This window comes from Taudactylus pleione, unplaced genomic scaffold (genome assembly GCF_031769625.1).
Source record: "Taudactylus pleione unplaced genomic scaffold, aTauple2 ptg000251l, whole genome shotgun sequence".
Classification (NCBI taxonomy): domain Eukaryota; kingdom Metazoa; phylum Chordata; class Amphibia; order Anura; family Myobatrachidae; genus Taudactylus; species Taudactylus pleione.
The window spans coordinates 3993865-4009877 of NW_028284653.1; the positions used below are offsets into that span (position 1 = coordinate 3993865).

Genomic DNA, 16013 nt, shown 5'->3' on the forward strand with positions numbered 1-16013 from the left:
GTTTATTTAATGTCTATAACATGCACTATTGCACTTTCTCCACTAGATGGCAGTGGTACATCAGACCAGTGAGTACTTTTGTTTACATGTATACGTTAATGAATTGCAATACAATTTTCTAAAGCCACAGAGTAAGGTAATAATTGTTTTATTTTCCACAGTTCTATACCTGAGGGGACATGTTATTCTTTTATCACTGTTATTAATGCATCACTGTGCATTGGATATTTAATGTAGGTTGTTTTTACTAAGTACACTAGGATAGATGTGTTTATCGTTACCACATATATGATGCTATTATTTATCTTATTCACACTGTGTCACATTAGTTTGTTGTATTGAGCCTCTGAGATCGCAGGGGGCGCTTTGTTGTTGTGATTTGGTGGTTTCTATGACAGCACTGTTAGCCCGGATGACGTAACTTCCGGTTTGTCACATACTGTGTGTTATGTTGTCCTGAAGAATCACTGTGAGACCCTGAAACGTCGACCAGCACTCACACTTAATAAATCCCTCTGGTGAGGGTTTATGGATTTATAAGTCTCTGAGTGCTGCCTGTCATTTGGATTATATACACTAGGGTGTTTTACCCCATGAGGAGGGCACCGGAGCCAGTTGGGCAGTAAGCCCCAAGATAACAGTGTGCCGGTGGAACATTTGCGCTTATATTAGGGGTGAGCGGGTTCGGATTTCTGAAATCCGAACCCCCCCGAGCCCCCCCGATCCGAGTCCGATCCGAGTCAGGCTCGACTTTTCCCGCCTGACTCGGATCTGAAATCGAGGCAAAACATCATCATCCCGCCTTCCGAGTCTCGCGGGTTTTGGATCCTATATAAGGTACCCGCGTCGGCGCCATTTTCTCACTCGGCTGTGGACAGTGAAGAGGGATGGTGGGAGTTAGGGCTGTGTAGTGTAGTGTAGTGCTGCTGTTGTCCACTACTTCAAAGTCCATAGGGGCTGGCTGTGTTGTGCTGTGCTGCTGTTGTTAATAGGGGCTGTGTCCACTAGTTCAAAGTCCATAGGGGCTGGCTGGACTGTGTTGTGCAGTCAGTTCTCCATAGGGGCTGTGTCCACTCCAAAGTCCTGTGCAGTGTCCCAGTCCTAAAGGAGTGCTGTAGTGTTGTCCAGGGGGTGCTCTGTCCATCAGGGGTGCTCCCCCCAAGTGCTAAAAAAATAATATATTTTCTGTGTTTGTGAATTGTGTGCGCAGTAGCCGCACGTGCATCAACAAAGTAGTGCCAAGCGTGCGCCTGTGTCATAAGTAAAGGGCCGGCTGGCTTGACCGTTAAAGGGTGCTGTAACCCCCGAAAGTACACTCCAGTCCAAACCAAAAAAAAAATTATTTTCTGTGTTTGTGAATTGTGTGCGCAGTAGCCGCACGTGCATCAACAAAGTAGTGCCAAGCGTGCGCCTGTGTCATAAGTAAAGGGCCGGCTGGCTTGACCATTAAAGGGTGCTGTAACCCCCAAAGTACACTCCAGTCCAAACCAAAAAAAAAATTATTTTCTGTGTTTGTGAATTGTGTGCGCAGTAGCCGCACGTGCATCAACAAAGTAGTGCCAAGCGTGCGCCTGTGTCATAAGTAAAGGGCCGGCTGGCTTGACCGTTAAAGGGTGCTGTAACCCCCAAAGTACACTCCAGTCCAAACCAAAAAAAAATTATTTTCTGTTTGTGAATTGTGTGCGCAGTAGCCGCACGTGCATCAACAAAGTAGTGCCAAGCGTGCGCCTGTGTCATAAGTAAAGGGCCGGCTGGCTTGACCGTTAAAGGGTGCTGTAACCCCCGAAAGTACACTCCAGTCCAAACCAAAAAAAAATTATTTTCTGTGTTTGTGAATTGTGTGCGCAGTAGCCGCACGTGCATCAACAAAGTAGTGCCAAGCGTGCGCCTGTGTCATAAGTAAAGGGCCGGCTGGCTTGACCGTTAAAGGGTGCTGTAACCCCCAAAGTACACTCAAGTCCAAACCAAAAAAAAAATTATTTTCTGTGTTTGTGAATTGTGTGCGCAGTAGCCGCACGTGCATCAACAAAGTAGTGCCAAGCGTGCACCTGTGTCATAAGTAAAGGGCCGGCTGGCTTGACCATTAAAGGGTGCTGTAACCCCCAAAGTACACTCCAGTCCAAACCAAAAAAAAAATTATTTTCTGTGTTTGTGAATTGTGTGCGCAGTAGCCGCACGTGCATCAACAAAGTAGTGCCAAGCGTGTGCCTGTGTCATAAGTAAAGGGCCAGCTGGCTTGACCGTTAAAGGGTGCTGTAACCCCCGAAAGTACACTCCAGTCCAAACCAAAAAAAAAATTATTTTCTGTGTTTGTGAATTGTGTGCGCAGTAGCCGCACGTGCATCAACAAAGTAGTGCCAAGCGTGCGCCTGTGTCATAAGTAAAGGGCCGGCTGGCTTGACCGTTAAAGGGTGCTGTAACCCCCAAAGTACACTCCAGTCCAAACCAAAAAAAAAATTATTTTCTGTGTTTGTGAATTGTGTGCGCAGTAGCCGCACGTGCATCAACAAAGTAGTGCCAAGCGTACGCCTGTGTCATAAGTAAAGGGCCAGCTGGCTTGACCGTTAAAGGGTGCTGTAACCCCCGAAAGTACACTCCAGTCCAAACCAAAATTTTTTTTTCTGTGTTTGTGAATTGTGTGCGCAGTAGCCGCACGTGCATCAACAAAGTAGTGCCAAGCGTGCGCCTGTGTCATAAGTAAAGGGCCGGCTGGCTTGACCGTTAAAGGGTGCTGTAACCCCCAAAGTACACTCAAGTCCAAACCAAAAAAAAAATTATTTTCTGTGTTTGTGAATTGTGTGCGCAGTAGCCGCACGTGCATCAACAAAGTAGTGCCAAGCGTGCGCCTGTGTCATAAGTAAAGGGCCGGCTGGCTTGACCGTTAAAGGGTGCTGTAACCCCCAAAGTACACTCCAGTCCAAACCAAAAAAAAAATTATTTTCTGTGTTTGTGAATTGTGTGCACAGTAGCCGCACGTGCATCAACAAAGTAGTGCCAAGCGTGCGCCTGTGTCATAAGTAAAGGGCCGGCTGGCTTGACCGTTAAAGGGTGCTGTAACCCCCGAAAGTACACTCCAGTCCAAACCAAAAAAAATTTATTTTCTGTGTTTGTGAATTGTGTGCGCAGTAGCCGCACGTGCATCAACAAAGTAGTGCCAAGAGTGCGCCTGTGTCATAAGTAAAGGGCCGGCTGGCTTGACCGTTAAAGGGTGCTGTAACCCACAAAGTACACTCCAGTCCAAACCAAAAAAAAAATTATTTTCTGTGTTTAGCCGCACGTATATATCAAATCGATATAACATAAATGGAGGACCAAACTTTCTCCGATAAAAATAAAATAGAGAAAGATCAAGAACCACTTCCTCCTAGTGCTGAAGCTGCTGCCACTAGTCATGACATAGACGATAACATGCCATCAACGTCGTCTGCCAAGGCCGATGCCCAATGTCATAGTAGAGGGCACATACAATCCCAAATGGCAAAGTTCAGGAAAATGACCTTGAAAAAGACATTTAAATCAGCTGAAGAGAAACGTAAACTTGCCAATATGCCATTTACGACACGGAGTGGCAAGGAACGGCTAAGGTCGATCCCTAGTATGTTCATGACTAGTGGTTCAGCTTCACATGACGATGGAAGCCCTCCTCCCACTAAAAAAATCAAAAGAGTTAAGCTGGCAAAAGCACAGCGAAGAACTGTGCTTTCTAAGAAGATATCACAAATCCCCAAGGAGAGTCCAAGTGTGGTGGTGGTTGCGATGCCTGACCTTCCCAGCACTGGACGGGAAGAGGTGGCTCTTTCCACCATTTGCACGCCCCCTGCAAGTGCTGAAAGGAGCACCCACAGTCCACTTGCTGATATGCAAATTGAAGATGTCACTGTTGAAGTACAACAGGATGAGGATACTGGTGTAGCTGGCGCTGAGGAGGAAGTTGGCGAGGAGGATTCTGATGGTGATGTGGTTTGTTTAAATCAGGCTCCGGGGGAGACAGTTGTTGTCCGTGGGATGAAAAAGCCCATCACGGTCATGCCTGGGCAGAAGACCAAACATTCCACCTCTTTGGTCTGGCAATATTTCTATCCAAATCCGGACAACAACTGTCTTGCCATATGTACCATATGTAAAGGTGAAATAAGTAGGGGTAGGGACGTCAACCACCTAGGAACATCCTCCCTTATACGGCACCTGCAGCGCGTTCATAAAAAGTTACTGTCAAGTTCAGAAACTTTGGCTAAGACCGTAAGCAGTCCAGGGACACCTAAATCCCCTTGTCCTGTTGTATCCAAGCGCCTGCAAACCACACCGTCAACTCCCTCCTCGTCAATTTCCTCCTTAGTCAGGATCGGAAGTAGTCCTGCAGGCCATGTCACTGGCATGACTGACTCTCCTATCCGGGATTCCTCTGGAGGATCCTGCATTGCTACGCCTACTGCTGCCACTGCTGCTGTTGCTGCTGCTGGGAGTCGTTCATCATCCCAGAGAGGAAGTAGGAACACCACTACTTTTACTAAACAATTGACCCTCCAACAGTCCTTAGCGAGGAGGATGAAGTACGACAGCAGTCATCCTGAAGCAAAACGTATAACTGAGGCCTTGACTGCTATGTTGGTGTTAGACGTGTGTCCGGTATCCGCCATTAGTGCAGTGGGATTTAGACAATTGATGGAGGTAGTGTGTCCCCGGTTCCAAATCCCATCTAGATTCCACTTCACTAGGCAGGCGATACCGAGACTGTACAGAAACGTCAGAAAAAGTGTCCTGAAAAATGCCGTTGTACACAATGTCCACTTAACCACGGACATGTGGACAAGTGGAACAGGGCAGACTAAGGACTATATGACTGTGACAGCCCACTGGGTAGATGTATCACCTTACGCAGCAACAGCAGCAGCGTCACCAGTAGCAGCATCTCAGAAACGCCAGCTCGTTACAAGGCAGGCTACGCTGTGTATCACCGGTTTCAGTAAGAGGCACACCGCCGACAACCTCTTAGAGAAACTGAGGGAAATCATCGCCCAGTGGCTTACCCCACTTAGACTCTCCTGGGGATTTGTGATATCTGACAACGCCACCAATATTGTGCGGGCATTACATCTGGGCAAATTCCAGCACGTCCCATGTTTTGCTCACACAATAAACTTGGTGGTGCAGAATTTTCTGAAAAGCGACAGGGGCGTGCAGGAGACGCTTTGGGTGGCCCGAAAAATTTCTGGCCACTTTCGCCATTCAGCGACTGCGTGCCGAAGACTGGAGCGCCAGCAAACACTCTTGAACCTGCCCCGCCATCACCTGAAGCAAGAGGTTGTGACGCGGTGGAACTCAACCCTCTATATGCTTCAGAGGATGGAGGAGCAGCAAAAGGCCATACAAGCCTATACATCCACCTATGACATAGGCAAAGGAGGGGGTATGCACCTGACTCAAGCGCAGTGGAGAATGATTTCCGTGTTGTGCAAGGTTCTCCAGCTCTTCGAGCTTGCCACACGTGAAGTCAGTTCAGACACAGCCAGCTTGAGTCAGGTCATTCCCCTCATCAGGCTTTTGCAGAAGCAGCTGGAGAAAGTGAAGGAGGAGCTAAGACGGAGCGATTCCGCTCGGCATGTGGGACTTGTGGATGAAGCCCTTCATTCGCTTTGCCAGGATTCCAGGGTGGTCAATCTGTTGAAATCAGACCACTACATTTTGGCCACCGTGCTTGATCCTAGGTTTAAAGCCTATGTGGTGTCTCTCTTTCCGGCCGACACAAGCCTGCAGAGGTGCAAAGACCTGCTGGTGAACACACTGTCAGCTGAAGCGGAACGTGACACGTCAACGGCTCCTTCTTCATTTTCTCCCGCAACTGGGGCTGCCAGGAAAAAACTTAGGTATCCTAAGCAACCCGCTGGCGGTGATGCAGGGCAGGCAGGACCAAGTTTGGACATCTGGTCTGGACTGAAGGACCTGGCAACAATTTCTGACATGTCTACTGTCACTGCATATGATACTGTCACCATTGACAGAATGGTGGAGGATTACATCGGTGACAGCATCCAAGTAGGCATGTCAGACAGTCCATACCTGTACTGGCAGGAAAAAGAGGCAATTTGGAGGCCCCTGTACAAGCTGGCTCTATTTTACCTGAGTTGCCCCCCCTCCAGTGTGTACTCCGAAAGAGTGTTTAGTGCAGCCGGGAACCTTGTCAGCGAAAGGCGTAGGAGGTTGCTTCCACAGAATGTGGAGAAGATGATGTTCATCAAAATGAATTATCAGCTCTTCCAGGGAGACCAGCCTCCAGAAGGTACAGAGGGACCTGTGGTGGTGGATTCAAGTGGGGACGAGTTAATACTTTGTGAGGATGAGGATGTACACACTGAAGAGGGTGAGGAATCGGTGGATGAGGAGGATGAGGATGACATCTTGCCTCCGTAGAGCCAGTTTGTGCAGGGACACATTAATTGCCAGCTTGTTTTGTGGGGGCCCAAACGAACCAATCATTTCAGCCACAGTTGTGTGGCAGACCCTGGCGCTGAAATGATTGATTTGTTAAAGTGTGCATGTCCTGTTTATACAACATAAGGGTGGGTGGGAGGGCCCAAGGACAATTCCATCTTGCACTTCTTTTTTTTCTTTGCATTATGTACAGTTTGGGGCCTAGTTTTTCTAACTGCCATCCTGTCTGCCACTGCAGTGTCACTCCTAGATGGGTCACGTGTTTGTGCCGCCCACTCGTGTCGCTTAGCATAGTCATCCAGCTACCTCGGTGCAACCTTTTGGACATGAAAACACTATTGTGAGGTGTGAGGTGTTCAGAATAGACTGGAAATGAGTGGAAATTAAGGTTATTGAGGTTAATAATAGCATAGGAACAGAAAAACCCACAAATTCTGTGATTTTAGCTGTTTTTATGCTTTTTAAAAAAAAAATACAGATCCAAAACACAAAACCCAGAACCCAAAACACGGAAGGGTGGTTTTGGCAAAACCAATCCAGATCCAAAACACGAAGAAAGATCAAGATCCAAAACCAAAACACAAAACACGAAAAGTGGCCGGTGCACACCCCTAGCTTATATATATATTATATATATATATACAGTATATATGTGTGTGTATATATATATATGTATATATATATATATGTATAAGCTTGATAAAAGCGCTTAATAAAGGCGCTGAAACGTCGCTATTCACAGCTAAGTGTTTCTAGTGTTTTATTCCGGAGTGCCGCCAGAGGGATCGATATATATATACTTATATATATAAAGCACTAGAGCAGGTAGCACTCCTTAATGTCATGTTTAGGCCAGATAACTGTAGGTGCCTTCCCGGTAAGCCATCAGACAGCCATGAGTAAAATTTCCTATATGGCACCACTCATTTCAGAAATAAAGTACAAAACAGACTTACCTATTTAAATCCCCCTCCTGAACTGTCCATGGTGGCGGAATGCCAGCGCTGTCACAATGGGTATGATGACATCATCAGCGGTGCAACATAGGTCACAGCATGTGATCTTCATGGAAGAAGCTAATACATGATTATGGTGTGCTCCGCCGCCATGGACAGTCTAGGAGGAGGATTTAATTTAAGTCTGTTTTGTACTATGCACCCTGACAAAAATGCAACAAGCATTGAAACATTGGTAAAGATATTGTCTGCAAATGTCTTATTTCTGCAATGAGTGCCGCCGTATAGCATATTATATATATATATATATATATATATATATTGATTAGGCAAGAATGGGTGGTGAGGAAGTGAGCAAGCCGTTCAGGTGAAACCATCATCTTCTTCCATCTTCCTTAGCCGACACGGGAACCAGCCCTACAGACACTGCGACTTATTAGAGGGTGATATGCATTTGTTCCATTACCTACACCCACTAAACGAGCATTAAACTCATGTGATACAGGAACCGAGAGCTCTGAGAGTCCTATCTCAATTAGAGCAGTCATTAGCATGTGTGGTTTGATGTTTTATATTATGACGTTATGTTTATATCTACGGGCATGCTGAGATTAGATCAGATGTCATGAGAGTGGAGGTTGTTATTTCCTTTTCCCTTTATTCACTTACTAATAATATTGTGACAATTGATATACGGACAGTAGTTGGAGAATTTAACACTGACGCACAAACACTTGCTTTCTCTGTATAAATTCATACATATGACACTGGTGCTCCGAGATCTAACAGCGCAATTCATGTTTATAATTGATATATGGATGTGGTAATTGTGTTCCTATAAACAGGATTAAATCCTATGATAATATACTGGGAACACTAGTTATTCAGTTACCAGCAAAAGTGATACATCTCACAAGTATAAAAAGTCACAGGGTATATTTAATGAATGTGATAAACCAAGTTGGAACTATGGCCCTCATTCAGAGCCGTACGCTCTGAGCAGAGCGCACGCTCTGAATGAGGGCCGGCCTCCATGAAAATGGAGCGTCCTTCTGGACGCTCGTATAGCTGTGGGTCACCACCCACAGGCTATACGAGCGGGCATTTTGATGGCCGCGATGGTCGTGACCATCGCGACCATCGAAATTGCGAGCCAGAGCCTGCGGTTGAGGTTTTCAACCGCAAGCTCCGGAGTGATTTTGGCTCTATCAGAGCCAAAATCACTCCCACTGACATCACTAGTGATGTCAGTGGGCCGGCTTTTGACGGGAGGCGTTCCCGTGGGAACGCCCCCGTCAGGGAGGCACGCCCCCGACACGCCTACCAAAGGGGGTGTGCTGTCAATCAACATTGACAGCACGCCCCCTTTGATCGGACAAAACGAGCGAAGGACTTTCCTTCGCTCGTCGCGTCTGGCGCATGCGCACGACGGAGCTCCCTCCATCGTGCGCATGCTCAGTCCAGAACATCGACCCACTTGCGAGCGGACAGCCGCTCGCGAGTGGGTCTGAATCAGGCCCAATGTGTCCATTACATGGTTTTGTGATATGATATAAATCAGACTTGCTCCGTCGGCCTATATGATTTAGTGCTGGACTGAAGGGTTTTGTACTAAAGGTTTTATCTTTTGAGTTTTTTTCTTTTGAATTTAATACACAATTTATTACATGTGGGTGCACTTATGTGGAACTCAAATTTCGCTGTTGCTTGCACGTCCTACCTATATACTTGATGATTAGTAGGAGTGGCAGAATTGGGTAGCCACATTATTTTTGAGAGAAACTAAACTCACGTCAAGTGATATTTGCGGATCTGATGTTTTTTGAACAAAAATTTTGCAGGGTATACCTCAAGCATATTTATTAACATAGTTTGTCTAAATAATTTTTTGACTGATTCATTTTAACTATTATATTAATAAAGGTTATACTTTAGCTGGATCATACAAATCAACAAGAGTGCCCCATAAAAGAGTCTGTTTTCTCTCCTCTTTGTATGACTTTTGTGTATTGTGGCAGTCGATAATGACAGCTACAGCGGGCCGAACGGTCAAGCAATATGACCGTTCGTACATGGCCCAGGCTATCGGCGCTGCTATCCTGTAGATAGCAACGCCAATGATGACAGGGGCGCATAGTGCCCCTGTAATTTACCTCCCAGACCCCCGATCATACATCGGGGAGAAGCAGTATCAGCGCACATAATGTGCGCTGATGCCCGCTTCTGGGCTTTATACATCTCCCCCTATGTGTAACAGGGGACACATTCCTTGATGCTAATATATGCCTTAATACTAGTGTATCAGCTGTAGGCAATTAGTGGAGTGCTAATAACGATCCACACAGCCAATGTTAACATAAAAACAAACAGGTGTCGATATTACAAAAGAAAACAAACCCATATGCAAATAAATCAGTATATTTGCTACAAAACTATGTGATAGAACCTGCCTAGAATACTGGAACAGGAGAAAAATTTAATCACATTATAGAGAAAAAGAACACTGAAGAATACTTCTCACACCCAAAAATTACAACAAAACAAAAATTAAAAAATTAAGAAAAACGATGAAGAAAAATGATTAAATATATTATTATTAGGGGTAGATGTTAAGCCTATTTTTGCAGTTATATTTGATCTATAATGTTTTTTCGCTTGTGTGAATTTGGAGCCTGTCAGACATTCTGATCTTTTCTTCATTTCCTAGAAACATTATGACTATGGCTATGTTCTCTAAATAGCCAATACAATTGGTGTTGAGAATGGTTCTGATTATGAACCAAAACATCGACCTAACCATAGGCTGGATTTAAAATGTGTTAATGGATGCGCAATAAATTAATTATTATCAAATCTGACTGGCGAGTGCCTCCTTCCAAGAGCTTGGATATCTAATGGACATTGCTGGAATCTGCATAAGGTTCTTGGTGAGCACCCCATAGTTGAACAAGATGGAGATGTGAGTGAAGGACTGATTATATATATATATATATATATATATATATATACATATATATATATTCCAGACGGCAGCACTCACAGGACTTCCACTCCTGTAAATAATTTAACACTTAGATCATAGTACTGCACAGTACCATGATCTAAGTGTTAAATTATTTACATGAGTGGAAGTCCTGTGAGTGCTGCCATCTGCATTATATATACTACACAGTGGGATTACAACCCCGGAGAGGGTATCAAGGCAAGTTGCTTTTAAGGTCATATGTGGAGTGCCGGTTTTTGCACTTATATATATTATACATTGTGAGGATATGAGATATGTGTTACAAATGTACTGGCAGCATCTCAGTCCTTGCAGAGATCAATTTACTTTTTAGTCCTTTTGTGTAACCCTTCCCGTCTCCTAGTGTATGTGTGATCATTCTCAGGACACACATTTCCATTACCATGAATATTATGTACTGTAAAAATGTAAGTAATTGTAATGTTTAATACTGGATAAGCCTTCATGTTAGCCTGGTCCATATGTTTGTGTTATTTGTAACCACTAGAACAAGGTGACACCTCCCAGAACAAAAGACCCTCTAAGTTAATTCCCACCTCCCCAGGGGATGCTCAGTATTTACTCCTCCTTCCATTTGCCTGTTTTGTGCTTCACATGAACCTGGTAGACTGAACGGAACCATCCCAGCAGGTGTTCGTCAGGGAAGTAATACCCAGAGGAGGTAGGAGAAAGTGACAGCATAAGGGACTCGCACCAATCAGGAAACAGTGCAACCCCAATGGGTGGTCACAATATCGTGGGAAATTGGAAGATTTTAAAACATGTCACCGAAGGCAACTCCACATGTTAGTCGCTGACTTTGGCTAAGAGGCCTCGCTCTGCCATGGTACTAGTGGAACGCATCACCAGTTCTGTGGATTTATACTTTGGAAATTCTGCAAGGACCTATACGCTATTCATTGCTGTGTGTTCTGTGATTAGCTTCTACTGTATGGGGTCCTGGAAATGCTTGATTGTACCCAGGGACTATCACTGCTGTGTGATCTCTGATAGTTTCTACGTGTGGGGTCCTGGAAGCGATTGAGTGGACATACGCTATTCACTGCTGTGTGATCAGTGATAGTTTCTACTGTGGGGACTGAGGGTCTCTAGCTATATTGTGGCATTGTTCTGGGACATTATACTCTACTGGGACTGCCTCTGTCTGGACTGCTACCTGTTTATTGCCCGTTCACTGGATTTACTGCTTGTCCTGACATATTATCTATTTCTGTGTGCTGTGGAAAAATAAACCATCACGTTGGTTTCATCTGCTCGGTGTCTGGGTGATTGAGAGAACCCCGTATCCTAACATACATCTCTCTCTCTCTCTATATATATATATATATATATATATATGTATACACACATAGCTCCTGCATAGCATTAATGTAGTCAACATATCAACCACAAATAACATTACTACTACACACATTCAAGCCCCCATATAATATTAATATACCCACACATGTGACCCCCCCCCACATAACAATAATATCTATTCCACAAAATATTAATACTACAGTACACCCACACATAACATGAAGCTCCTCCCATCCCCAGAGCAAGATTCTTGCTTATCCTTTAAAACTGATGGAAGCAGCCAAATGCACCGATCTAAGGGAGGAGTGAAGAGTACAGGATAGAGGAAGGGGATTAGAGAGGATGGAGAGGAAAGAATAGTAGTTTAAGGGTCGGCCTTGGAGGAAAGAAGCCTAGCAGCCACCAGCAAGCACAGCAATGGGGAGACTGGCTCTGGCCTAAAGGATAATTATAGTCTGCCCAAACTAGGGCTCTGGGTCCTCCCCCACAGAAGCCTCACTCAAATCCAGTATAATTTTTTATTTAAGAAATGCAGGTGGTGGAATATGGATGGGCCTCTTGGAATCAAGGTTTTCCAGAAAGTCCTGTTTGCAAATCTTTCAAAATTCAAAATGGATTTCTTATAGCATTTCAAAGCAAAATGAAGACTACTAATAAAGATAGATCATTGTCATTTGTTTCACAATATAACTATCTGTGTATATTCTAATAGTATCAAATTTCACTATAGAAATTTGAGGAAATTCAAAAATTTAAAAGATTGTCATATTGAATTAAATGATTTTAGATTATTTAACAGTTAGGGCCTGATTCAGAGGTGGATGCTGCTGTATCTGCTGCGAGAGTTGCGGTGGCGATAATATGCAAATGCTAGTTTCAGTGTTTCTCATGTTTCTCATGTGCACCTGAATGAGCAAGCCCTGAAATGCCCACTTTCAGTGTCTCTGCGCACTGTAACACCACTGGTGTTTCTTAACACTCCACCATCAGCGCACCAGTGAATGTACCATCGACACTTGCACCAGCCCTTTGGCATGAGCAGTTTTTCCATCTGATCATGGACTTTGTGGAAGCAATTGGGCATCTGAGAATGCAGCCGCTTTCACTGATAATGCCTGCAACACTCCCATAACACGCCTTTTTTTGCATTAACTTCAGGCCACCTCTCAGTCACCAACCAGGAATAGCCGTCTTTGTTGCCCCATTTCTGATGCCATCTCTCCCTAGCACAATAGAATCATTGGGCCTGATTCAGACCCACTCGCGAGCGGCTGTCCGCTCGCAAGTGGGTCGATGTTCTGCACTGAGCATGCGCACGACGGAGGATGCTCCGTCGTGCGCATGCGCCAGACGCGACGAGCGAAGGACTTTCCTTCGCTCGTTTTGTCTGATCAAAGGGGGCGTGCTGTCGATGTTGATTGACAGCACGCCCCCTTTGGTGGGCGTGCCAGCCAGACGGAGGCGTTCCCAAGGGAACGCCTACCGTCAGAAGCCGGCCCCACTGACATCACTAGTGATGTCAGTGGGAGTGATTTTGGCTCTGATAGAGCCAAAATCACTCCGGGCCTTGCGGTTGAAAACCTCAACCGCAGGCTCCGGCTCGCAGTTTTGATGGTCGCGATGGTCAAGACCATCGCGGCCATCAAACTGCACGCTCGTATAGGCTGTGGGTGGTGACCCACAGCTATACGAGCGTCCAGGAGGACGCTCCATAGTTATGGAGGACGGCCCTCATTCAGAGCGTGCGCTCTGCTCAGAGCGTACGGCTCTGAATGAGGGCCATTGTGCATACTCTGTGTAACACATGTGCAGTAGGGGTTTTCATGATGTCTTACTCAGTGGCAAATAATTGCTCAACTACATGAACATCATCATTACGTACAAATTGCATACACCTCTGAAACAGGACCTTTGTGTATATACTCTAAATATTTGTATTTTGTTTACAATAATTATTTGTAATTCACATATCGACTTTATCAGTTGTGATATATATATGCAAGCTGATTTCTTGTTTTTATTACATTCCTTTAAATATTTGACATTGAGAACATGTAGATGTCTTCTTTTTCTTTTTTTCTAGTCATTATATAATGAGAGTGGGCCATTGACTGTTACTGTAGGTCCCAAGTTGCAATATATGGACATTTATTTACAAGGTCTTATAGGGTTCTTCTATCTGTTAAGTAAGAAGTTCTGTATTCTCTGGTAGATGCTCTGTATTATTGCAGCTTTATTTATTTACTTTCCATGACCTAATGATTTTCATTTGGTGCATTTTGTATGATTAAAGACTGAAGGTGCATACACACACGATTTTTTGAACGATTATCATTAAACGATATCGTTTAACGATAATCGTTTGTAAAAATTGTTCACTTTCTGAGTCAAATGATGAATGATTATTGTTCATGCGCGTTCACATTTGTAGTTTGTAGTTTGTAGTTCAGTCAGACTTGTCAACTCAACGATTTTCATTAAGTTAATATGCAAAAATCGTTTGTAGTTCATAAAAATCGTTCATTACATTTAAATGAACATAGTAAATGAACAACTTTAGTAAACGATTTTAGTTCATTTTTTCAAGGTAGAAAATCGTTTACTAAAATCGTTCATTAACTCAATCATTGTGTGTGTATGCAGTTTAATAGATTGAAAATGTTTTCAAATAAAAAAAAAATGTGTATAAATGATTGAACTGTCATTTTGATTGTATCAACATTTTGGTATTAAAAATTAATGAATTAGTTGCTTTTTTTGTTTTTCAATACCTGTGACATTTTTTTTCTATTTACCAACAATGGCATAAGCCAAGAATTTAAGGTCTGCGTGTAATGAGATTAAATCTGCCCATCCACTAAAAGACAGGGAAAAGACTGCACGATTATGACATTGTAATCGTGCAGTCGTTTGTCAGTCTATGATGTGCCTACACTGAATGAGCAGTCGTTCAGTGTAGGAACATCAATTATCTGCTAACATGCTCAACCTGACGTTATCGTCAGGTTGTCCAGCATGTTTGCTTGATGATAGATGTCAAACGGCCAGCAAGAGCGTGCATCGCTGGTCATTTTAGACATTTTAGTGAACGATTTGCAAATGATTAATGAACGATTGAACAATAACAATATCGTTATTACTCAATCGCTCAATTTAATTGCCTAGTGGATGGGCAGTTTAACTATACAGAGGCTAAGCCACTCCTAATGTCAAATCCTTTCCTTTTTTTATTTACTTTTTTCATTTCTTTGATTGCTTCATTGTGAGTGTTCGACCTAACAGTGTCCCTGTTGTCATTGTCGACATTATTATGATTGCTAATATGGCAAATGGCAACTATATCCCAATTATTTGAATATTATTTGCAGGTTAGATTAGATGACTATACCAGTTGGGATTAGGCTCCGTTAGAGAAGTGTGACTATATTTTCAGAAAAGCAGATAACAGAATAATGGCATGAATCTGTGTGGTCCCTTACACTAAACAAGAATTACATGGTTAGGTTTTGGAGACATCACTAAAACTGTTTGACCATTTCATTATTTATGCTTTTTAACATTGTTAAGCAGCAGCCACTAACATGTTTTCAAATAAATGGTTCTATATAAATCAATGTCTGAGTGATTGGAGATTATACTGCTTTAAGGGTACTTTATTAAATCTTGTTCTTAATTTTACCAATTTTACAAATACCTCTGGTTCTCCCATTGACATTATCCAACTGGTCATTTCTGTTATCCAGCTGTACATCATTACTTACAGTATGTTAACTGAGGGACTATCTAAAATGGTTTATCAATTTTCATACCACTGATTTGTCATTTATTTTTTTATTCATTGTTATTTGCTAACATTTTTTCGTTTTAATTAATTCCATCAAGTGCCATTTGCTTGTTCAGTATGACTGCTTTTCTAAAAAGTTCATTCTTTGTGAAACTAAAAAACAATGTGTATCTGAAGCTCAATTTAGTGATTTATTTATCTTTTCAGAACTGTGCCCAGGTGGTGCAGAGTTTGTAAACTGTAGCTATCCAAACAACAAAAAGCGAGTTGATTTGGATTGCAGTACTAAACATTTGCCAATTGTACAGGTAAGTTGTTCAAGAATGACAATTAAAGTCTGTACTTCCCTCACTATAGCAATTTTAACCCTATACTAAAACAACAGATCTTTATATCTCAATTGAACTTACATTTTAATCTATTTTTATATTAGAAACTATTTTGAAAGCAATTTATATAATTTACAGTATTAAATATCATTGGGTCAATTATTTTAAGTTAAGGTGTTTTTAAGATT

General features: G+C 43.2%; 1 protein-coding gene across 1 annotated transcript in view; it reads left to right on the plus strand.

Moving 5' to 3' along the window:
• LOC148515255 (mucin-19-like) overlaps positions 1-16013 on the plus strand; it is a 157833-nt gene that overhangs the window by 85401 nt on the left and 56419 nt on the right. Inside the window, exon 17 of the mRNA XM_088480249.1 lies at positions 15704-15804. Within this exon, the coding sequence (XP_088336375.1) occupies positions 15704-15804 (101 nt within the window). The remainder of the gene's footprint in view (positions 1-15703; positions 15805-16013) is intronic.